The sequence below is a fragment of the Anomaloglossus baeobatrachus genome, chromosome 4 (assembly GCF_048569485.1).
Source record: "Anomaloglossus baeobatrachus isolate aAnoBae1 chromosome 4, aAnoBae1.hap1, whole genome shotgun sequence".
Taxonomy (NCBI): domain Eukaryota; kingdom Metazoa; phylum Chordata; class Amphibia; order Anura; family Aromobatidae; genus Anomaloglossus; species Anomaloglossus baeobatrachus.
This window is the reverse complement of record NC_134356.1, coordinates 682,599,620-682,624,401: the sequence shown is the minus strand read 5'-3', so window position 1 is coordinate 682,624,401 and position 24,782 is coordinate 682,599,620. Positions and strand designations below refer to the sequence as shown.

The following is a 24,782-nucleotide window of genomic DNA, read 5'->3' as shown; positions in this document are numbered from 1 at the left end:
AAAGATCTGCCATATACCGGGAACACCCCCACAAACCCACCGTATGCCGGGTAGACTCCACAAGGCCCACCATATACCGGGAAGACTCCACAAGATCCGTCATGTAGCGGGAACACTCCAAAGACTAGCCGTATACCGGGAACACTCCACAAGACCCACCATATACCGGGGACACTCCACAAGACCCACCATATACCGGGAACACTCCACAAGACCCACCATATACCGGGAACACTCCACAAGACCCACCATATACCGGGAACACTTCACAAGATCCACCATATACCGGGAACACTCCACAAGACCCACCATATACCGGGAACACTCCACAAGACCCACCATACACCGGGAACACTCCACATGACCCACCATATACCGGGAACACTTCACAAGATCCGCCATATACCGGGAACACTCCACAAGACCCACCATATACCGGGAACACTCCACAAGACCCACCATATACCGGGAACACTCCACAAGACCTCCCATATACCGGGAACACTCCACAAGACCCGCCATATACCGGGAACACCACCAAAAGACCCACAGTATACTGGGAACACTCCCAGAAGACCCGCTGTATACCAAGAACACCCGCAAAAGACCCATAGTTACTGAAAACACGGCCAAAAGACCCATTGCCCATCGCTGTGTCACATAAGCCCTGTAGCACCTGCAGCAGACGCCCGCTGTAACACTTTCCATATGAATGTGTCCTGTGTATCGTATTGTTTTCTCTAGGAGCGCCGGGTGCATCATGGCGGACACAGACGTCCGTGCCTCGCCTGACCTGCGCCCTGTGGATACTTCAGATCACTGGTCATCGGGAGACGCACAGGCCCGTCCTGAGAGAAGCAAATGTGAGGAGGGCGGTAAGTCGCTGTCACACACAGGTACCGGCCATTCCCGCTCATACTGTGTGACCCGCCAGATTCACTCCTTACACAGGGATCACAGATCTCTCCTGATCACGGCCCCGAGACCTCTGACTACACGGGAATGGGGCAGTGAGATACGTGACGTTTTCGTTTGGCCATTGTATGATGACATTTACATTGGTTTTCACTCTTCTCTGTTCACAGACGATGCAGAACACGACCCGTCCTTATCTACGGCCGTCCAGGAACACTTAGATCTGGTAAGATCACGAGGACATGGATGCGCTGATGGACAGGACGATGTACACAGTGATAGTACACGTATCTCTCTGCGTGGAGTGGACCCTCGGTCGTGGTGTGTGGTGACAGTACACGTGTCTCTCTGTGTGGAGTGGACCCTCGGTCGTGGTGCATGGTGATAGTACACGTATCTCTCTGTGTGGAGTGGACCCTCGGTCGTGGTGCATGGTGACAGTACACGTGTCTCTCTGTGTGGAGAGGACCCTCGGTCGTGGTGCGTGGTGACAGTACACGTGTCTCTGTGTGGAGTGGACCCTCGGTCGTGGTGCATGGTGACAGTACACGTGTCTCTCTGTGTGGAGTGGACCCTTGGTTGGCGTACGTGGTGACAGTACACGTGTCTCTCTGTGTGGAGTGGACCCTTGGTTGGCGTACGTGGTGACAGTACACGTGTCTCTCTGTGTGGAGTGGACCCTCGGTCGTGGTGCATGGTGACAGTACACGTGTCTCTCTGTGTGGAGTGGACCCTTGGTTGGCGTACGTGGTGACAGTACACGTGTCTCTCTGTGTGGAGTGGACCCTTGGTCATGGTGCGTGGTGACAGTACACGTGTCTCTGTGTGGAATAGACCCTCTGTCGTGGTGACAGTACACGTGTCTCTCTGTGTGGAGTGGACCCTTGGTTGGCGTACGTGGTGACAGTACACGTGTCTCTCTGTGTGAAGTGGACCCTCGGTCGTGGTGCGTGGTGACAGTACACGTGTCTCTTTGTGTGGAGGGGACCCTCGGTCGTGGTGCGTGGTGACAGTACACGTGTCTCTCTGTGTGGAGTGGACCCTTGGTCGTGGTGCGTGGTGACAGTACACGTGTCTCTGTGTGGAATAGACCCTCTGTCGTGGTGACAGTACACGTGTCTCTGTGTGGAGTGGACCCTCAGTCGTGGTGCGTGGTGACAGGCCGCGGTGTGGGACGTGTCCCCGGCTCTTTCTGCTGATGCCGGGCATGTTCTCTCCGGTGAGCCGTGTGTTGGGGGTTTAGGACGAGGCATCTGGCTCCTGTTTCTCCTTCGCACAACAGATGTTCACTCCATGAAGTCATTAGTCTGTGAATGTTCTGGCCGGGAGGCAGCAGAGACGATTCTGTGCAGTCCTCCTCTGCCGTCTTCTCGTGTATCCGGTAATGTACATAGCGCCACCACACGCCAACACCCAGTCATTACACATGATCAGCTGCCGGGGGCACCTGTGCACGGGGATGTAAGATACTCCAATGTGACAGCCCACTCCACAGTCTCTGTATAATAACACATCTGAGTAATATGTCCAATACCCCATATAACACCACAATGTAATACTCCTGATACTCCATGTAATACCGCTGTGTAATACTCCATATAAAACCACAATGTAATACTCCTGATACTCCATGTAATACCGCTGTGTAATACTCCATATAAAACCACAATGTAATAGTCCTGATGCGCCATGTCTAAGCAGTGCTCCTTATACTCCAGATAACATCTCTGTATGATACTCCTGATATGCCATATTACCCCTCTCAGTAATACTCCATGTAACTCCTCTTAGTAACACTCCATGTTACCCCTCTTAGTAATACTCCATGTAACCGCTCTCAGTAATACTCCATGTTACCCCTCTTAGTAATACTCCATATTACCCCTCCCATTAATACTCCATGTTACCCCTTTTAGTAATACTCCATGTAACTCCTCTCAGTAACACTCCATGTTACCCCTCTTAATAATATTACATGCAACTAATCACAGTAATACTCCATGTTACCCCTCTTAATAATATTACATGCAACTAATCACAGTAATACTCCATGTTACCCCTCTTAGTAGTACTCCATGTAACCGCTCTCAGTAATACTTCATGTTACCCCTCTTAGTAATACTCCATGTTACCGCTCTCAGTAGTACTCCGTGTTACACCTCTCAGTAACACTCCATGTTACCCCTCTTAGTAATACTCTATGTTACCCCTCTTAGTAATACTCCATGTTACCCCTCTTAGTAGTACTCCATGTTACCCCTCTTAGTAATACTCCATGTTACCCCTGTTAGTAATACTCCATGTTACCCCTCTCAGTAGTACTCCATGTTACCCCTCTCAGTAACACTCCATGTTATCCCACTTAGTAATACTCCATGTTACCCCTCTTAGTAATACTCCATGTTACCCCTCTTAGTAATATTCCATGTTACCCCTCTTAGTAATACTCCATGTTACCCCTCTTAGTAATACTCCATGTAACCAATCTCAGTAATACTCCATGTTACCCCTCTTAGTAATACTCCATGTTACCCCTCTTAGTAATACTCCATGTAACCAATCTCAGTAATACTCCATGTTACCCCTCTTAATAATATTACATGTAACTAATCACAGTAAAGCCTGCTTTACACGTTGCAATTAGTTGTACAATCGCATTTGCGATGTTACACGCCCAGGTTGCATACGGGATCTTATGAGATCGCACGTAGGTCGTTCATTTGCTGTCACACGAGCGTTAGTAGTCTATGTTAAATTGATCAATTTTATGTGTGATCCTTTAGATCATGCGTTCTGTGACGTATGCATTGGGCACCTTTTTTTTTTTTTTTTTTTTTATTTATTGACTTGACAAGCGTGTGTAATGTGTAGGGATGCGTTTTTACTATGTCATCTGCCATTCAGCTCTGCTACATGGCCGCTGACAGCAGACACAGACAGCCATGTAGCAGAGCTGAATGGCAGATGACAGCAGACACAGACAGAGGCGCACTGTCAGAATGAACTTGGGTGAACTTCACCCGACTTCATTGTCATGCTGCGGCTCTGTCTGTGTCGCGTCCTGATTAGCGGTCACCTGTGAAGGGCTCACCGGTGACCGCTAAACTCCTGAGTAACTGAATTGAGCAGCCCTCTCTCATATACTCACCGATCCCCGATCCCCGGCGCTGCACGGCGTTCACACTGCTCCGGCGGCTTTTACTATTTTGAAAAAGCCGGCCGCCCATTAAACAATCTCGTATTCCCTGCTTTCCCCGCCCACCGGCGCCTATGATTGGTTGCAGTGAGACACGCCCCCACGCTGAGTGACAGGTGTCACACTGCACCCAATCACAGCAGTCGGTGGGCGTGTCTATACTGTGTAGTGAAATAAATAATTAAATAATTAAAAAAAACGGCATGCGGTCCCCCCCAATTTTAAAACCAGCCAGATAAAGCCATACGGCTGAAGGCTGGTATTCTCAGGATGGGGAGCTCCACGTTATGGGGAGTCCCCCAGCCTAACAATATCAGCCAACAGCCGCCCAGAATTGCCGCATACATTGGATGCGACAGTTCTGGGACTGTACCCGGCTCTTCCCGATTTGCCCTGGTGCGTTGGCAAATCGGGGTAATAAGGAGTTAATGGCAGCCCATAGCTGACAATAAGTCCTAGATTAATCATGTCAGGCGTCTATGAGACACCCTCCATGATTAATCTGTAAATTACAGTAAATAAACACACACACGCCCGAAAAATCCTTTATTAGAAATAAAAAACACAAACATATACCCTGGTTCACCACTTTAATCAGCCCCAAAAAGCCCTCCTTGTCCGGCGTAATCCAGGATGGTCCAGCGTCGCTTCCAGCGCTGCTGCATGGAGGTGACCGGAGCTGCAGCAGACACCGCCGCTCCTGTCACCTCCACACAGCAACTGAAGACAGCCGCGCGATCAGCTGAGCTGTCACTGAGGTTACCCGCTGTTACTGGATCCAGCGGTGGCCGCGGGTAACCTCAGTGATAGCTCAGCTGATCGCGCGGCTCTCTTCATTTGCTGTGTGGAGGTGACAGGAGCGGCGGTGTATTCTGCAGCTCCGGTCACCTCCATGCAGCAGCGCTGGAAGCGACGCTGGAGCATCCTTGATTATGCCGGACAAGGAGGGCTTTTTGGGGCTGATTAAAGTGGTTAACCAGGGTATATGTTTGTGTTTTTTATTCCTAATAAAGGATTTTTCGGGTGTGTGTGTTTATTTACTGTAATTTACAGATTAATCATGGAGGGTGTCTCATAGACACCTGACATGATTAATCTAGGACTTATTGTCAGCTATGGGCTAACTCCTTATTACCCCGATTTGCCAACGCACCAGGGCAAATCGGGAAGAGCCGGGTACAGCCCCAGAACTGTCGCATCTAATGTATGCGGCAATTCTGGGCGGCTGTTGGCTGATATTGTTAGGCTGGGGGGCTCCCCATAACGTGGAGCTCCCCATCCTGAGAATACCAGCCTTCAGCCGTATGGCTTTATCTGGCTGGCATTAAAATTGGGGGGGACCGCACGCCGTTTTTTTTAATTATTTAATTATTTATTTCACTACACAGTATAGACACGCCCACCGGCTGTGATTGGGTGCAGTGTAACACCTGTCACTCAGCGTGGGGGCGTGTCTCACTGCAACCAATCATAGGCGCCGGTGGGCAGGTAAAGCAGGGAATACGAGATTGTTTAATGGGCGGCCGGCTTTTTCAAAACAGTAAAAGCCGCCGGAGCAGTGTGAACGCCGTGCAGCGCCGGGGATCGGTGAGTATATGAGAGAGGGGGATAGACTGACATGGACAGAGAGTGAGGGACAGAGATAGTGACCGACTGACAGAGATTAGTGAATGACAGACATTGTGAGGCGCTTCAGAACGCGGCTTTTCAGCTGCGCTCTGAAGCGGACCTTTTTTAAGCTGCGGTGCAGAGCGCACACCTGCGCACATAGTCTCAGACACCAAAATCGTATGAGGGATGTCACACGTTACAATTGGCTAGGTTCCTGCAACAAAACGCTCAATTCTAGACAAAGATACGATGTGTTTGCGATCAACGGTTTTGCGTTCAATCCTGATCGCACGTAGATGTCACACGCAGATACCTCACAAACGATGCAGGATGTGCGTCACTTACAACTTGACCCCAACGACGGATTGTGAGATATATTGAAGCGTGTGTAGGGGGCTTTATACTACGTGTTACCCCTCTTAGTAGTACTCCATGTAACCACTCTCAGTAATACTTCATGTTACCCCTCTTAGTAATACTCCATGTTACCACTCTCAGTAATACTCCATGTTACCACTCTCAGTAGTACTCCATGTTACCCCTCTCAGTAACACTCCATGTTATCCCTCTTAGTAATACTCCATGTTACCCCTCTTAGTAATACTCCATTTAACTTCTCTCAGTAATACTCCATGTTACCCCTCTTAGTAATACTCCATGTTACCCCTCTCAGTAGTACTCCATGTTACCCCTCTCAGTAACACTCCATGTTGTCCCTCTTAGTAATACTCCATGTTACCCCTCTTAGTAATACTCCATTTAACTGCTCTCAGTAATACTCCATGTTACCCCTCTTAGTAATACTCCATGTTACCCCTCTTAGTAATACTCCATGTTACCCCTCTTAGTAATACTCTGTTTGTTACTCCATTACTGACTGCTGACGTCTTTTTTTGTGTCTTCACCACCTAAGAAGCCCAACCTGAAGCAGAAGATTGTCCTGAGCCGTCTGACCCCAGAGATGTGGACGGCCGAGCTTGATGCTGCATTGGACCAGTTTGCCGCGGATGTCACACAAGAGACCCTCTCTGTGTATTTTGACCCCCACTCTGGTCTGCACGTTGACCCCAATATGCCGGCACAGGTGGGTGATCCCCTGTCATCACCTTAGAGGTCACATTGTCCAATATAACATGGAGACCTCTATGTAAATTCTCTTTCAGAACGTGGAGCAATTAATCTACTTCATCAGGAAGGACCGGGTCCCTCTGACCCCTGAGAACCTGGATGAGACCCTGCAGTTTGGATCTGTGCGGGGGTCCTACATTGTAACGCTGCTCAGGCTAATGAACGGCATCTACGCCCCGTACATCTTTAACGACAATAGCTGGCCCGAGAGCATCCGCAACGACTTCTTGGCCCACGTCCACCGCTTCCTGGCGGCGCTCACAGGTAGCCCATCTCTATCACGTTCTCTGCACCCTAGAGAAAGCCAAGAGTTATCCAACCTGTATCTTCTCTGACCTCTGCTTCCTCTGCCAGACACCAGGTACAAGCTGCAGGGTCACACCGTCCTCTACATCCCCATAGAAGCCATGAACCTAAAGGCTGAAGAGGCCGTGAACGACAAGGAGCTGGTCCAGAGGCTGGAGAGTGAGTGTGTGGTGCAACATGGCAGTATTCCCTGTCTTGTTGTGATCGTGTCTAGCTGACCGTCCATCTGTCCTCTTCACAGCCGCCATGGTGCACTGGACTCGTCAGATCAAGGAGGTCCTGAGCGCACAGGAGGCAGTGGAGATGCGGGAGAGCTCGGGACCTCTGGAGGAAATCGAGTTTTGGAAAGACCGATGTGCTGACCTGTCCGGGATCAGCACGCAGCTGGACAAGCCGGGGGTGAAACGCATCGAGCTCATCCTCCAGCTGGCCAAGTCATCGTATATTGGACCATTTCAGAAGCTGTCCAAGCAGATCCAGGTGAGACCCCCTAAAGAATAATGCCTAAGCCAGAAGAAAGCTGAAGGCAAGTGATCAGTGCCCCGCAGCACCTCCTCAAAAGATCATCCGTCATGGGTGCATGTGCCGGGTCCTCCAGAGCAGGACACTGGGTGATTAATGAGGGTCCTGACCTGGAGACCCTCCATATCCTGACTATACCTGTGTCTCCCCACTCACAGGAGGGCTCCCTCCAGGCGCAGTCCAACCTCAGCTTCCTGTCTCTTCTGAAACAACCATTTGAAGAGATGATGTCCCTCAAGATCAAGGACATTCCCAATAAACTTCCTCGCCTCCTCAGCCTCGTCCGCATCATTTGGGTCAACTCTCCCTACTACAACACCCGGGAACGCCTGACCTCACTTTTCCGGAAGGTGAGAATGAAAAATCATTGCCTATTCACAAACCCCAGTTGTCCCCATCTATCAGCTCATACTAGCACCGGATGGGGGGGCTGCTCCCCAGACTCCATGTGGGGGTCTGGATTTGGCCTCTACAATACATACGTGAACCGAATGTCCTGCTCCCATTATGTACAGCACACCTTCTCCTCCTCCTCGTTTTCACAGATAAGTAATGAAATAATCCGACTCTGCAGCCGAGAAATCTCATTAGATCGGATATTTGAGGGTTTCATCACGTCAGGTCGCCAAGTGTTACAGGACTGTATACAATGCTGCACAGCGTGGAAGGAGCAGTACATGAGGGCGGCACAGACTCACCACAGGTACCCCCAATTATCCTGCACCCCCAGTGTCAGTATCCTGTACCCCCAGTGTCATTATACTGTACCCCCAGTGTCATTATCCCGTACCCCCAGTGTCAGTGTCATTATCCTGTACCCCCAGTGTCAGTGTCATTATCCTGTACCCCAATGTCATTATACTGTACCCCCAGTGTCATTATCCTGTACCCCAGTGTCATTATACTGTACCCCCAGTGTCATTATCCCGTACCCCCAGTGTCAGTGTCATTATCCTGTACCCCCAGTGTCAGTGTCATTATCCTGTACCCCCAGTGTCATTATCCTGTATCCCCAGTGTCATTATCCTGTACCCCCAGTGTCATTATCCTGTACCCCCAGTGTCAGTGTCATTATCCTGTACCCCCAGTGTTAGTGTCATTATCCTGTACCCCCAGTGTCAGCATCATTATCCTGTACCCCCAGTGTCAGTGTCATTATCCTGTACCCCCAGTGTCATTATCCTGTACCCCCAGTGTCATTATCCTGTACCCCCAGTGTCAGCATCATTATCCTGTACCCCCAGTGTCAGTGTCATTATCCTGTACCCCCAGTGTCAGTGTCATTATCCTGTACCCCCAGTGTCAGTGTTATTATCCTGTACCCCAATGTCATTATACTGTACCCCCAGTGTCATTATCCTGTACCCCCAGTGTCATTATCCTGTACCCCCAGTATCAGTGTCATTATCCTGTACCCCCAGTATCAGTGTCATTATCCTGTACCCCCAGTATCAGTGTCATTATCCTGCACCCCCAGTGTCAGTGTCATTATCCTGTACCCCAATGTCATTATACTGTACCCCCAGTGTCATTATCCTGTACCCCCAGTGTCATTATCCTGTACCCCCAGTATCAGTGTCATTATCCTGTACCCCCAGTGTCATTATCCTGTACCCCCAGTGTCATTATCCTGTACCCCCAGTGTCATTATCCTGTACCCCCAGTATCAGTGTCATTATCCTGTACCCCCAGTGTCAGTGTCATTATCCTGTACCCCCAGTGTCATTATCCTGTACCCCCAGTGTCATTATCCTGTACCCCCAGTGTCATTATCCTGTACCCCCAGTGTCAGTGTTATTATCCTGTACCCCTAGTGTCAGTGTCATTATCCTGTACCCCCAGTGTCATTATCCTGTACCCCCAGTGTCAGTGTCATTATCCTGTACCCCCAGTGTCATTATCCTGTACCCCCAGTGTCATTATCCTGTACCCCTAGTGTCAGTGTCATTATCCTGTACCCCCAGTGTCATTATCCTGTACCCCTAGTGTCAGTGTCATTATCCTGTACCCCCAGTGTTAGTGTCATTATCCTGTACCCCCAGTGTCATTATCCTGTACCCCCAGTGTCATTATCCTGTACCCCTAGTGTCAGTGTCATTATCCTGTACCCCTAGTGTCAGTGTCATTATCCTGTACCCTCAGTGTCATTATCCTGTACCCCTAGTGTCAGTGTCATTATCCTGTACCCCCAGTGTCATTATCCCGTACCCCCAGTGTCAGTGTCATTATCCTGTACCCCCAGTGTTAGTGTCATTATCCTGTACCCCCAGTGTCATTATCCTGTACCCCCAGTGTCATTATCCTGTACCCCTAGTGTCAGTGTCATTATCCTGTACCCCTAGTGTCAGTGTCATTATCCTGTACCCTCAGTGTCATTATCCTGTACCCCTAGTGTCAGTGTCATTATCCTGTACCCCCAGTGTCATTATCCTGTACCCCCAGTGTCAGTGTCATTATCCTGTACCCCCAGTGTTAGTGTCATTATCCTGTACCCCCAGTGTCATTATCCTGTACGCCCAGTGTCATTATCCTGTACCCCCAGTGTCATTATCCTGTACCCCTAGTGTCAGTGTCATTATCCTGTACCCCCAGTGTCATTATCCTGTACCCCTAGTGTCAGTGTCATTATCCTGTACCCCCAGTGTCATTATCCTGTACCCCCAGTGTCAGTGTCATTATCCTGTACCCCCAGTGTCAGTGTCATTATCCTGTACCCCCAGTGTCATTATCCTGTACCCCCAGTGTCAGTGTCATTATCCTGTACCCCCAGTGTCAGTGCCATTATCCTGTACCCCCAGTGTCAGTGTCATTATCCTGTACCCCCAGTGTCAGTGCCATTATCCTGTACCCCCAGTGTCAGTGTCATTATCCTGTACCCCCAGTGTCAATGTCATTATCCTGTACCCCCAGTGTCAGTGTCATTATCCTGTACCCCCAGTGTCAGTGTCATTATCCTGTACCCCCAGTGTCAGTGTCATTATCCTGTACCCCCAGCGTCATTATCCTGTACCCCCAGTGTCATTATCCTGTACCCCCAGTGTCAATGTCATTATCCTGTACCCCCAGCGTCATTATCCTGTACCCCCAATGTCAGTGTCATTATCCTGTACCCCCAGTGTCATTATCCTGTACCCCCAGTGTCATTATCCTGTACCCCCAGTGTCATTATCCTGTACCCCCAATGTCAGTGCCATTATCCTGTAACCCCAGTGTCATTATCCTGTACCCCCAGTGTCAGTGCCATTATCCTGTACCCCCAGCGTCATTATCCTGTACCCCCAGTGTCAGTGTCATTATCCTGTACCCCCAATGTCAGTGCCATTATCCTGTACCCCCAGCGTCATTATCCTGTACCCCCAATGTCAGTGCCATTATCCTGTACCCCCAGTATCATTATCCTGTACCCCCAGTGTCAGTGTCATTATCCTGTACCCCCAGTGTCATTATCCTGTACCCCCAATGTCAGTGTCATTATCCTGTACCCCCAATGTCAGTGTCATTATCCTGTACCCCCAATGTCAGTGTCATTATCCTGTACCCCCAGTGTCATTATCCTGTACCCCCAATGTCAGTGTCATTATCCTGTACCCCCAATGTCAGTGTCATTATCCTGTACCCCCAGCGTCATTATCCTGTACCCCCAATGTCAGTGCCATTATCCTGTACCCCCAGTGTCATTATCCTGTACCCCCACTGTCAGTGTCATTATCCTGTACCCTCAGTGTCATCAGTGTTATTATCCTGTACCCCCATCTCTTCTCACTCTTCTCTATTCTCGTCCTCTTCTCTTCTCACCTCCTTTCTTCTCACTCTCCTTTCTTCTCTCTCTTCTCTTTTTTTCTCTCTCCATTCTTCTCGCTGTCCTCTCTTCTCGCTCTCCCCTCTTCTCGCTCTCCCCTCTTCTCGCTCTCCCCTCTTCTCACTCTCCTCTCTTCTCGCTCTCCCCCTCTTCTCACTCTCCCCTCTTCTCACTCTCCTCTATTCTCGCTCTCCTCTCTCTCCTCTCTTCTCGCTCTCCCCTCTTCTCACTCTCCTCTATTCTCGCTCTCCTCTCTCTCCTCTCTTCTCGCTCTCCCCTCTTCTCACTCTCCTCTATTCTCGCTCTCTCTCTTCTCGCTGTCCTCTCTTCGCTTTCCTCTCTCTTCTCGCTCTCCTCCTCTTCTCACTCTCCTCTATTCTCGCTCTCCTCTTCTCGCTGTCCTCTCTTCGCTTTCCTCTCTCTTCTCGCTCTCCCCTCTTCTTGCTTTCCTCTCTTCTTGATCTCTTATCACTCTCCCCTCTTCTCGCTCTCTTCTCTTCTCGCTCTCCTCTTTTCTCACTCTCTCTCTCCTCTCTTCTCGCTCTCCTCTCTTCTCACTCTCCTCTCTTCTCGCTCTCCCCTCTTCTCACTCTCCTCTCTTCTCGCTCTCCCCTCTTCTCGCTCTCCCCTCTTCTCGCTCTCCTCTCTTCTCGCTCTCCTCTCTTCTCGCTCTCCTCTCTTCTCGCTCTCCTCTTTTCTCGCTCTCTTCTCTCTCTCCTCTCTTCTCGCTCTCCTCTCTTCTCGCTCTCCCCTCTTCTCACTCTCTTCTCTTTTTGCTCTTCTTTCCTTTCCTCTCTTCTCGCTCTCCCCTCTTCTCACTCCCCTCTCTTCTCGCTCTCCTCTCTTCTCATTCTCCTCTCTTGCTCTTTTTTCTTCTTGCTCTCCTCTCTTCTCTCTCTCCTTTCTTCTCGCTCTCCTCTCTTCTCACTCTCCTTTATACTCACTCTCCTTTCTTCTCGCTCTCCTCTCTTCTCACTCTCCTTTATGCTCACTCTCCTTTCTTATCACTCTCCCCTCTTCTCACTCTCCTTTTATGCTCACTCTCCTTTCTTCTTGCTCTCTTCTCTCTCTCCTTTCTTCTCGCTCTCCTCTCTTTTCGCTTTCCTCTCTTTTTGCTCTCCTCTCTTCTCTCTCTCCTCTCTTATCGATCTCCTCTCTTCTTGCTCTCCCCTCTTCTCACTCTTCTCTTTTCTCATTCTTCTTTCTTCTCTCGTCTCTCACCTCTCTTCTCGCTCTCCTCTCTTCTCGTTCTTCTCTTCTCTTCTTGCTCGCCCCTCTTCTCGCTCTCCTCTCTTCTCGCTCTCCTCTCTTCTCGCTCTCCTCTTTTCTCGCTCTCCTCTCTTCTCACTCTCCCCTCTTCTCGCTCTCCCCTCTTCTCGCTCTCCTCTTTTCTCACTTCTCTTCTCGCTCTCCTCTCTTCTTGCTCTCTTCTTTTCTCGCTCTCCCCTCTTCTCTCTCTGTCTTCTCGCTGTCCTCTCTTCTCACTCCCTATTTTTCTCGCTGTCCTCTCTTCTTGCTCTCCTCTCTTCTCGCTCTTCTCTTTTCTCACTTTCCTCTCTTCTCGCTCTCCTCTCTTCTCGCTCTCCTCTGTTCTCGCTCTCCCCTCTTCTCACTCTACTCTCTTCTCGCTCTCCTCTCTTCTCTCTTTCCCCTCTTATCGCTCTCCTCTCTTCTCGCTCTCCCCCTCTTCTCGCTCTCCCCCTCTTCTCGCTCTCCCCTCTTCTCGCTCTCCCCTCTTCTCGCTCTCCTCTCTTCTCGCTCTCCCCTCTTCTCGCTCTCCCCTCTTCTCGCTCTCCCCTCTTCTCGCTCTCCCCTCTTCTCTCTTTCCCCTCTTCTCGCTATCCTCTCTTCTCGCTATCCTCTCTTCTCGCTATCCTCTCTTCTCGCTCTCCTCTCTTCTCTCTTTCCCCTCTTCTCGCTCTCCCCTCTTCTCTCTTTCCCCTCTTCTCTCTTTCCCCTCTTCTCGCTATCCTCTCTTCTCGCTATCCTCTCTTCTCGCTATCCTCTCTTCTCGCTCTCCTCTCTTCTCTCTTTCCCCTCTTCTCGCTCTCCCCTCTTCTCTCTTTCCCCTCTTCTAGCTATCCTCTCTTCTCGCTATCCTCTCTTCTCGCTCTCCTCTCTTCTCGCTCTCTCCCTCTTCTCGCTCTCCTCTCTTCTCGCTCTCCTCTCTTCTCGCTCTCCTCTCTTCTCGCTCTACTCTCTTCTCGCTCTCTTCTTTTCTCTCTTTCCCCTCTTCTCGCTCTCCTCTCTTCTCGCTCTTCCCTCTTCTCGCTCTCCTCTCTTCTCGCTCTCCTCTCGTCTCGCTCTCCTCTCTTCTCGCTCTACTCTCTTCTCGCTCTCTTCTTTTCTCTCTTTCCCCTCTTCTCGCTCTCCTCTCTTCTCGCTCTCCTCTCTTCTCGCTCTCCCCTCTTCTCGCTCTCCTCTCTTCTCGCTCTCCTCTCTTCTCGCTCTCCTCTCTTCTCGCTCTCCTCTCTTCTCGCTCTCCCCTCTTCTCGCTCTCCTCTCTTCTCGCTCTCCTCTCTTCTCGCTCTCCTCTCTTCTCGCTCTACTCTCTTCTCGCTCTCTTCTTTTCTCTCTTTCCCCTCTTCTCGCTCTCCTCTCTTCTTGCTCTCCTCTCTTCTCGCTCTCCTCTCTTCTCGCTCTCTTCTCTTCTCGCTCTCCTCTCTTCTCGCTCTCCTCTCTTCTCGCTCTCTTCTCTTCTCGCTCTCCTCTCTTCTCGCTCTCCTCTCTTCTCGCTCTCCCCTCTTCTCGCTCTCCTCTCTTCTCGCTCTCCTCTCTTCTCGCTCTCCTCTCTTCTCGCTCTACTCTCTTCTCGCTCTCTTCTTTTCTCTCTTTCCCTCTTCTCGCTCTCCTCTCTTCTCGCTCTCCTCTCTTCTCGCTCTCCCCTCTTCTCGCTCTCCTCTCTTCTCGCTCTCCTCTCTTCTCGCTCTCCTCTCTTCTCGCTCTCCCCTCTTCTCGCTCTCCTCTCTTCTCGCTCTCCTCTCTTCTCGCTCTCCTCTCTTCTCGCTCTCCCCTCTTCTCGCTCTCCTCTCTTCTCGCTCTCCTCTCTTCTCGCTCTCCTCTCTTCTCGCTCTCCTCTCTTCTCGCTCTACTCTCTTCTCGCTCTCTTCTTTTCTCTCTTTCCCCTCTTCTCGCTCTCCTCTCTTCTTGCTCTCCTCTCTTCTCGCTCTCCTCTCTTCTCGCTCTCTTCTCTTCTCGCTCTCCTCTCTTCTCGCTCTCCTCTCTTCTCGCTCTCTTCTCTTCTCGCTCTCCTCTCTTCTCGCTCTCCTCTCTTCTCGCTCTCCCCTCTTCTCGCTCTCCTCGCTTCTCGCTCTCCTCTCTTCTCGCTCTCCTCTCTTCTCGCTCTACTCTCTTCTCGCTCTCTTCTTTTCTCTCTTTCCCCTCTTCTCGCTCTCCTCTCTTCTCGCTCTCCTCTCTTCTCGCTCTCCCCTCTTCTCGCTCTCCTCTCTTCTCGCTCTCCTCTCTTCTCGCTCTCCTCTCTTCTCGCTCTCCCCTCTTCTCGCTCTCCTCTCTTCTCGCTCTCCCCTCTTCTCGCTCTCCTCTCTTCTCGCTCTCCTCTCTTCTCGCTCTCCTCTCTTCTCGCTCTACTCTCTTCTCGCTCTCTTCTTTTCTCTCTTTCCCCTCTTCTCGCTCTCCTCTCTTCTCGCTCTCCTCTCTTCTCGCTCTCCCCTCTTCTCGCTCTCCTCTCTTCTCGCTCTCCTCTCTTCTCGCTCTCCTCTCTTCTCGCTCTACTCTCTTCTCGCTCTCTTCTTTTCTCTCTTTCCCCTCTTCTCGCTCTCCTCTCTTCTCGCTCTCCTCTCTTCTCGCTCTCCCCTCTTCTCGCTCTCCTCTCTTCTCGCTCTCCTCTCTTCTCGCTCTCCTCTCTTCTCGCTCTCCTCTCTTCTCGCTCTCCCCTCTTCTCGCTCTCCTCTCTTCTCGCTCTCTCCCCTCTTCTCGCTCTCCTCTCTTCTCGCTCTCCTCTCTTCTCGCTCTCCTCTCTTCTCGCTCTCCTCTCTTCTCGCTCTCCCCTCTTCTCGCTCTCCCCTCTTCTCGCTCTCCTCTCTTCTCGCTCTCCTCTCTTCTCGCTCTCCTCTCTTCTCGCTCTACTCTCTTCTCGCTCTCTTCTTTTCTCTCTTTCCCCTCTTCTCGCTCTCCTCTCTTCTTGCTCTCCTCTCTTCTCGCTCTCCTCTCTTCTCGCTCTCTTCTCTTCTCGCTCTCCTCTCTTCTCGCTCTCCTCTCTTCTCGCTCTCTTCTCTTCTCGCTCTCCTCTCTTCTCGCTCTCCTCTCTTCTCGCTCTCCCCTCTTCTCGCTCTCCCCTCTTCTCGCTCTCCTCTCTTCTCGCTCTCCTCTCTTCTCGCTCTCCCCTCTTCTCGCTCTCCCCTCTTCTCGCTCTCCTCTCTTCTCGCTCTCCTCTCTTCTCGCTCTCCTCTCTTCTCGCTCTACTCTCTTCTCGCTCTCTTCTTTTCTCTCTTTCCCCTCTTCTCGCTCTCCTCTCTTCTTGCTCTCCTCTCTTCTCGCTCTCCTCTCTTCTCGCTCTCTTCTCTTCTCGCTATCCTCTCTTCTCGCTCTCCTCTCTTCTCGCTCTCCCCTCTTCTCGCTATCCTCTCTTCTCGCTCTCCTCTCTTCTTGCTCTCCTCTCTTCTCGCTCTCCTCTCTTCTCGCTCTCCTCTCTTCTCGCTCTCTTCTCTTCTCGCTATCCTCTCTTCTCGCTCTCCTCTCTTCTCGCTCTCCCCTCTTCTCGCTCTCCTCTCTTCTCGCTCTCCTCTCTTCTTGCTCTCCTCTCTTCTCGCTCTCTTCTCTTCTCGCTATCCTCTCTTTTCGCTCTCCTCTCTTCTCGCTCTCCTCTCTTCTCGCTCTCCTCTCTTCTCGCTCTCATTAGTCCCCCCATGTTTTCAGTCTGTTTTCCTTGCATTATTTTCGGCCTGTTATATACGGTGCCCACCTGTTATTGTGTGCAGCCCTGGCGGTGCGCGCTGTATGTATAGCATGTCATGAGCAGCGCATGTAACGACCATTGTTCTGCATTGATCGCACCCACTCACCGCCGGGTTATTCATTCCACAGGTTTTCCAAGGTCGGATGGGTTTTGGACCAAACAAGCATCTTTGCTCAAGTGGACGCCTTCATACAACGCTGCAGAGACCTCCTGGAGGTAGAGAAAATGTACATTACATGGTCAGAAGGGAGCGGAGTCTCCTCCCCCTGCAGGGTGATACAGATAGGAGGAGCTATGAGTCTCCTCCCCCTGCAGGGTGATACAGATAGGAGGAGCTATGAGTCTCCTCCCCCTGCAGGGTGATACAGATAGGAGGAGCTATGAGTCTCCTCCCCCTGCAGGGTGATACAGATAGGAGGAGCTATGAGTCTCCTCCCCCTGCAGGGTGATACAGATAGGAGGAGCTATGAGTCTCCTCCCCCTGCAGGGTGATACAGATAGGAGGAGCTATGAGTCTCCTCCCCCTGCAGGGTGATACAGATAGGAGGAGCTATGAGTCTCCTCCCCCTGCAGGGTGATACAGATAGGATGAACTATGAGTCTCCTCCCCCTGCAGGGTGATACAGATAGGAGGAGCTATGAGTCTCCTCCCCCTGCAGGGTGATACAGATAGGTGGAGCTATGAGTCTCCTCCCCCTGCAGGGTGATACAGATAGGAGGAGGTATGAGTCTCCTCCCCCTGCAGGGTGATACAGATAGGAGGAGCTATGAGTCTCCTCCCCCTGCAGGGTGATACAGATAGGAGGAGCTATGAGTCTCCTCCCCCTGCAGGGTGATACAGATAGGAGGAGCTATGAGTCTCCTCCCCCTGCAGGGTGATACAGATAGGAGGAACTATGAGTCTCCTCCCCCTGCAGGGTGATACAGATAGGAGGAGCTATGAGTCTCCTCCCCCTGCAGGGTGATACAGATAGGTGGAGCTATGAGTCTCCTCCCCCTGCAGGGTGATACAGATAGGAGGAGCTGTGAGTCTCCTCCCCCTGCAGGGTGATACAGATAGGAGGAGCTATGAGTCTCCTCACCCTGCAGGGTGATACAGATAGGAGGAGCTATGAGTCTCCTCCCCCTGCAGGGTGATACAGATAGGTGGAGCTATGAGTCTCCTCCCCCTGCAGGGTGATACAGATAGGAGGAGCTATGAGTCTCCTCCCCCTGCAGGGTGATACAGATAGGAGGAGCTATGAGTCTCCTCCCCCTGCAGGGTGATACAGATAGGAGGAGCTATGAGTCTCCTCCCCCTGCAGGGTGATACAGATAGGAGGAACTATGAGTCTCCTCCCCCTGCAGGGTGATACAGATAGGAGGAGCTATGAGTCTCCTCCCCCTGCAGGGTGATACAGATAGGTGGAGCTATGAGTCTCCTCCCCCTGCAGGGTGATACAGATAGGAGGAGCTGTGAGTCTCCTCCCCCTGCAGGGTGATACAGATAGGAGGAGCTATGAGTCTCCTCACCCTGCAGGGTGATACAGATAGGAGGAGCTATGAGTCTCCTCCCCCTGCAGGGTGATACAGATAGGAGGAGCTATGAGTCTCCTCCCCCTGCAGGGTGATACAGATAGGAGGGGCTGTGAGTCTCCTCCCCCTGCAGGGTGATACAGATAGGAGGAGCTGTGTCTCCTCCCTCTGCAGGGTGATACAGATAGGATTGGCAAAGAGTCCTAACTGTGTGACTCCTTCTACAGGGTGGCACAGACCAATTGATGGGTGTCACAGGTCGGGTGCGGGTTGGCACAGGCCGGGTGTAGGACACACAGACAGGGTGCAAGGAGGCACAGACTGGGTGCAGGGTGGCACAGCAGAGCTTGCTGCAGGGTGGCACAGCAGAGCTCTGTGCAGGGTGGCACAGGCTGGGTGCAGGGTGGCACAGTAGAGCTGAGTGCAGGGTGGCACAGCAGAGCTGGGTGCAGGGTGGCACAGGCTGGGTGCAGGGTGGCACAGCAGAGCTGGGTGCAGGGTGGCACAGCAGAGCTGGGTGCAGGGTGGCACAGGTTGGGTACAGGGTGGCACAGCAGAGCTGGGTGCAGGGTGGCACAGGCTGGGTGCATGGTGGCACAGCAGAGCTGGGTGCAGGGTGGCACAGCAGAGCTGGGTGCAGGGTGGCACAGGTTGGGTACAGGGTGGCACAGCAGAGCTGGGTGCAGGGTGGCACAGGCTGGGTGCATGGTGGCACAGCAGAGCTGAGTGCAAGGTGGCACAGCAGAGCTGAGTGCAGGGTGGCACAGCAGAGCTGGGTACAGGGTGGCACAGGCTGGGTGCAGGGTGGCACAGCAGAGCTGGGTGCAGGGTGGCACAGCAGAGCTGGGTGCAGGGTGGCACAGGCTGGGTGCAGGGTGGCACAGCAGAGCTGAGTGCAGGGTGGCACAGCAGAGCTGGGTGCAGGGTGGCACAGCAGAGCTGGGTGCAGGGTGGCACAGGTTGGGTACAGGGTGGCACAGCAGAGCTGGGTGCAGGGTGGCACAGGCTGGGTGCATGGTGGCACAGCAGAGCTGAGTGCAGGGTGGCACAGCAGAGCTGAGTGCAGGGTGGCACAGCAGAGCTGGGTGCAGGGTGGCACAGGCTGGGTGCAGGGTGGCACAGCAGAGCTGGGTGCAGGGTGGCACAGCAGAGCTGGGTGCAGGGTGGCACAGGCTGGGTGCAGGGTGGCACAGCAGAGCTGGGTGCAGGGTGGCACAGCAGAGCTGGGTGCAGGGTGGCACAGGTTGGGTACAGGGTGGCACAGCAGAGCTGGGTGCAGGGTGGCACAGGCTGGGTGCATGGTGGCACAGCAGAGCTGGGTGCAGGGTGGCACAGCAGAGCTGGGTGCAGGGTGGCACAGGTTGGGTACAGGGTGGCACAGCAGAGCTGGGTGCAGGGTGGCACAGGCTGGGTGCATGGTGGCACAGCAGAGCTGAGTGCAAGGTGGCACAGCAGAGCTGAGTGCAGGGTGGCACAGCAGAGCTGGGTACAGGGTGGCACAGGCTGGGTGCAGGGTGGCACAGCAGAGCTGGGTGCAGGGTGGCACAGCAGAGCTGGGTGCAGGGTGGCACAGGCTGGGTGCAGGGTGGCACAGCAGAGCTGAGTGCAGGGTGGCACAGCAGAGCTGGGTGCAGGGTGGCACAGCAGAGCTGGGTGCAGGGTGGCACAGGTTGGGTACTGGGTGGCACAGCAGAGCTGGGTGCAGGGTGGCACAGGCTGGGTGCATGGTGGCACAGCAGAGCTGAGTGCAGGGTGGCACAGCAGAGCTGAGTGCAGGGTGGCACAGCAGAGCTGGGTGCAGGGTGGCACAGGCTGGGTGCAGGGTGGCAGAGCTGGGTGCAGGGTGGCACAGCAGAGCTGGGTGCAGGGTGGCACAGGCTGGGTGCAGGGTGGCACAGCAGAGCTGGGTGCAGGGTGGCACAGGCTGGGTACAGGGTGGCACAGCAGAGCTGGGTGCAGGGTGGCACAGCAGAGCTGAGTGCAGGGTGGCACAGCAGAGCTGGATGCAGGGTGGCACAGCAGAGCTGGGTGCAGGGTGGCACAGGCTGGGTGCAGGGTGGCACAGCAGAGCTGGGTGCAGGGTGGCACAGGCTGGGTGCAGGGTGGCACAGCAGAGCTGGGTGCAGGGTGGCACAGGCTGGGTACAGGGTGGCACAGCAGAGCTGAGTGCAGGGTGGCACAGCAGAGCTGAGTGCAGGGTGGCACAGCAGAGCTGGATGCAGGGTGGCACAGCAGAGCTGGGTGCAGGGTGGCACAGCAGGGCTGGATGCAGGGTGGCACAGCAGAGCTGGGTGCAGGGTGGCACAGCAGAGCTGGATGCAGGGTGGCACAGGCTGGGTGCAGGGTGGCACAGCAGAGCTGGGTGCAGGGTGGCACAGGCTGGGTGCAGGGTGGCACAGCAGAGCTGGGTGCAGGGTGGCACAGCAGAGCTGGGTGCAGGGTGGCACAGGCTGGGTGCAGGGTGGCACAGCAGAGCTGGGTGCAGGGTGGCACAGCAGAGCTGAGTGCAGGGTGGCACAGCAGAGCTGATTGCAGGGTGGCACAGCAGAGCTGGATGCAGGGTGGCACAGCAGAGCTGGGTGCAGGGTGGCACAGCAGGGCTGGATGCAGGGTGGCACAGCAGAGCTGGGTGCAGGGTGGCACAGCAGAGCTGGATGCAGGATGGCACAGGCTGGGTGCAGGGTGGCACAGCAGAGCTGGGTGCAGGGTGGCACAGCAGAGCTGGATGCAGGGTGGCACAGGCTGGGTGCAGGGTGGCACAGCAGAGCTGGGTGCAGGGTGGCACAGCAGAGCTGGGTGCAGGGTGGCACAGGCTGGGTGCAGGGTGGCACAGCAGAGCTGGGTGCAGGGTGGCACAGGCTGGGTACAGGGTGGCACAGCAGAGCTGAGTGCAGGGTGGCACAGCAGAGCTGGGTACAGGGTGGCACAGCAGAGCTGGATGCAGGGTGGCACAGCAGAGCTGAGTGCAGGGTGGCACAGCAGAGCTGGGTACAGGGTGGCACAGCAGAGCTGGATGCAGGGTGGCACAGCAGAGCTGGGTGCAGGGTGGCACAGCAGAGCTGGATGCAGGGTGGCACAGCAGGGCTGGATGCAGGGTGGCACAGCAGAGCTGGGTGCAGGGTGGCACAGCAGAGCTGGGTGCAGGGTGGCACAGCAGGGCTGGATGCAGGGTGGCACAGCAGAGCTGGGTGCAGGGTGGCACAGCAGAGCTGGGTGCAGGGTGGCACAGCAGGGCTGGATGCAGGGTGGCACAGGCCGGGTGCAGGGTGGCACAGCAGAGCTGGGTGCAGGCTGTAGGCTGCTGTGCCCTGCTCGCTCCTCGGCTGGCAGGGGATCCGTTGCTCGGAGCTTCGGCGCCTCCTGCCTCAGTCCCTTTTATAAACCCTATTCATTTGTGCTGCGGGGCGCTGTGGTGGCTGCATTCGCTTGCCATGTTGCTATGGCAATACAGCGAGTGACAGACATGCACGCGGCTGCCCCTGTCGTGTGGCGGAGGAGGAGTAACTCTTTCTGTTCCTGGTCTATGTGACAGCTGTGAGGGGTTAAATAAAGCAGAACTCCGCTCACACTCTCCTTATTTCTGGAGTAAAATTTACAGGGAACCTTTTATTCCATCACCATCAGTGGCGTCTGCAGCTGCGTACCCCTCTGTGCTGTCTGCAGCTGCGTACCCCCTCTGTGCTGCGTACCCCTCTGTGCTGTCTGCAGCTGCGTACCCCTCTGTGCTGTCTGCAGCTGCGTACCCCCTCTGTGCTGTGTGCAGCGGTGCTGTGTACCCCCTCTGTGCTGTGTGCAGCTGCGTACCCCCTCTGTGCTGCGTACCCCTCTGTGCTGTCTGCAGCGGTGCTGCGTCCCCTTCTGTGCTGCGTACCCCCTCTGTGCTGTGTGCAGCGGTGCTACGTACCCCTCTGTGCTGCCTGCAGCTGCGTACCCCCTCTGTGCTGTTTGCAGATGTGCTGCGTACCCCCTCTGTGCTGTGTGCAGATGTGCTGCGTACCCCCTCTGTGCTGCGTACCCCTCTGTGCTGTCTGCAGCGGTGCTGCGTACCCGTCTGTGCTGCGTACCCCCTCTGTGCTGTGTGCAGCGGTGCTACGTACCCCTCTGTGCTGCCTGCAGCTGCGTATTCCCTCTGTGCTGTTTGCAGATGTGCTGCGTACCCCCTCTGTGCTGTGTGCAGATGTGCTGCGTACCCCCTCTGTGCTGTGTGCAGCGGTGCTACGTACCCCTCTGTGCTGCCTGCAGCTGCGTACCCCCTCTGTGCTGTGTGCAGATGTGCTGCATACCCCCTCTGTGCTGTGTGCAGTGGTGCTGCGTACCCCTCTGTGCTGCCTGCAGCTGCGTACCCCCTCTGTGCTGTGTGCAGATGTGCTGCATACCCCCTCTGTGCTGTGTGCAGCGGTGCTGCGTACCCCTCTGTGCTGCCTGCAGCTGCGTACCCCCTCTGTGCTGTGTGCAGATGTGCTGCATACCCCCTCTGTGCTGTGTGCAGCGGTGCTGCGTACCCCTCTGTGCTGCCTGCAGCTGCGTACCCCCTCTGTGCTGTGTGCAGATGTGCTGCATACCCCCTCTGTGCTGTGTGCAGTGGTGCTGCATACCCCCTCTGTGCTGTGTGCAGCTGTGTACCCCCTCTATGCGGTCAGGGTGCAGTACATTGGCCATACATGGCTCATCTGGCTCCCATCATCATGGGCAGGGGCCGCTGACCGCTGTGGTCTCCGTCCTGTTTCAGGTGTGTTTGTGCCAGCAGCAGTTTGGGCGCTGGGAGGATGGGAAGCAGACCCCCCTTCCGTGCTTTCCAGGGCAGAGCGGCCCCCAAATCACCCGCAGCTTGCTGGAGATTGAGGAGACATTTCATAAGAACTTAGCGATTCTGAAGTTGGTGAAGAAGACGATCCTGGATGTGAAGAACACATCGTGGCATGACGACTACAACCGGTAAAGTGTCCTGCTGCGCCCGCGCCCCTCCACAGGACCACCCTCACTCCACCACTCCACAGCCTCTACACCTGCAATACCAACGTGCCATACTTCACAAAAGTCCTCTGCACCAGTCTGCACCTGTCTTCTCCAGCAGTCCACGCCTGTCTTCTGCACCAGTCCACACCTGTCTTCTCCAGCAGTCCGCACCTGTCTTCCCACCAGTCCACACCTGTCTTCTCCAGCAGTCCGCACCTGTCTTCTCCACCAGTCCACACCTGTCTTCTCCACCAGTCCGCAACTGTCTTCTCCACCAGTCCACACCTGTCTTCTCCAGCAGTCCGCACCTGTCTTCTGCACCAGTCCACACCTGTCTTCTCCAGCAGTCCGCACCTGTCTTCTCCACCAGTCCGCACCTGTCTTCTCCACCAGTCCACACCTGTCTTCTCCAGCAGTCCGCACCTGTCTTCTGCACCAGTCCACACCTGTCTTCTCCAGCAGTCCGCACCTGTCTTCTGCACCAGTCCGCATCTGTCTTCTCCACCAGTCCGCACCTGTCTTCTCCACCAGTCCACACCTGTCTTCTCCAGCAGTCCGCACCTGTCTTCTGCACCAGTCCACACCTGTCTTCTCCAGCACTCCGCGCCTGTCTTCTGCACCAGTCCACACCTGTCTTCTCCAGCAGTCCGCACCTGTCTTCTCCACCAGTCCACACCTGTCTTCTCCACCAGTCCACACCTGTCTTCTCCACCAGTCCACACCTGTCTTCTCCACCAGTCCGCACCTATCGTCTCCACCAGTCTGCACCTGTCTTCTCCACCAGTCTGCACCTGTCTTCTCCACCAGTCCGCACCTATCGTCTCCACCAGTCCACACCTGTCTTCTCCAGCAGTCCGCACCTGTCTTCTCCAGCAGTCCTCACCTGTCTTCCCACCAGTCCACACCTGTCTTCTCCACCAGTCCACACCTGTCTTCTCCAGCAGTCCGCACCTGTCTTCTCCAGCAGTCCGCACCTGTCTTCTCCAGCAGTCCACACCTGTCTTCTCCAGCAGTCCGCACCTGTCTTCTTCACCAGTCCACACCTGTCTTCTCCACCAGTCCGCACCTGTCTTCTCCACCAGTCCACACCTGTCTTCTCCAGCAGTCCGCACCTGTCTTCTGCACCAGTCCACACCTGTCTTCTCCAGCAGTCCGCACCTGTCTTCTCCACCAGTCCGCACCTGTCTTCTCCACCAGTCCACACCTGTCTTCTCCACCAGTCCGCACCTGTCTTCTGCACCAGTCCACACCTGTCTTCTCCAGCAGTCCGCACCTGTCTTCTGCACCAGTCCGCATCTGTCTTCTCCACCAGTCCGCACCTGTCTTCTCCACCAGTCCACACCTGTCTTCTCCAGCAGTCCGCACCTGTCTTCTGCACCAGTCCACACCTGTCTTCTCCAGCACTCCGCGCCTGTCTTCTGCACCAGTCCACACCTGTCTTCTCCAGCAGTCCGCACCTGTCTTCTCCACCAGTCCACACCTGTCTTCTCCACCAGTCCACACCTGTCTTCTCCACCAGTCCACACCTGTCTTCTCCACCAGTCCGCACCTGTCTTCTCCACCAGTCTGCACCTGTCTTCTCCACCAGTCCGCACCTATCGTCTCCACCAGTCCACACCTGTCTTCTCCAGCAGTCCGCACCTGTCTTCTCCAGCAGTCCTCACCTGTCTTCCCACCAGTCCACACCTGTCTTCTCCACCAGTCCACACCTGTCTTCTCCAGCAGTCCGCACCTGTCTTCTCCAGCAGTCCGCACCTGTCTTCTCCAGCAGTCCACACCTGTCTTCTCCAGCAGTCCGCACCTGTCTTCTTCACCAGTCCACACCTGTCTTCTCCACCAGTCCGCACCTGTCTTCTCCACCAGTCCACACCTGTCTTCCCACCAGTCCACACCTGTCTTCTCCACCAGTCCGCACCTGT

General features: G+C 54.3%; 1 protein-coding gene across 1 annotated transcript in view; it reads left to right on the top strand.

The window, feature by feature from the left end:
• Positions 1 to 24,782, top strand: part of DNAH2 (dynein axonemal heavy chain 2) — a 253,646-nt gene that overhangs the window by 36,372 nt on the left and 192,492 nt on the right. Inside the window, exons 2-11 of the mRNA XM_075346717.1 lie at positions 745 to 875; positions 1,086 to 1,141; positions 6,636 to 6,806; positions 6,886 to 7,114; positions 7,205 to 7,315; positions 7,398 to 7,636; positions 7,837 to 8,028; positions 8,224 to 8,381; positions 16,521 to 16,608; positions 22,637 to 22,842. Coding sequence (XP_075202832.1) covers positions 761 to 875; positions 1,086 to 1,141; positions 6,636 to 6,806; positions 6,886 to 7,114; positions 7,205 to 7,315; positions 7,398 to 7,636; positions 7,837 to 8,028; positions 8,224 to 8,381; positions 16,521 to 16,608; positions 22,637 to 22,842 — 1,565 coding nt within the window. The 5' untranslated portion in view covers positions 745 to 760. The remainder of the gene's footprint in view (positions 1 to 744; positions 876 to 1,085; positions 1,142 to 6,635; positions 6,807 to 6,885; positions 7,115 to 7,204; positions 7,316 to 7,397; positions 7,637 to 7,836; positions 8,029 to 8,223; positions 8,382 to 16,520; positions 16,609 to 22,636; positions 22,843 to 24,782) is intronic.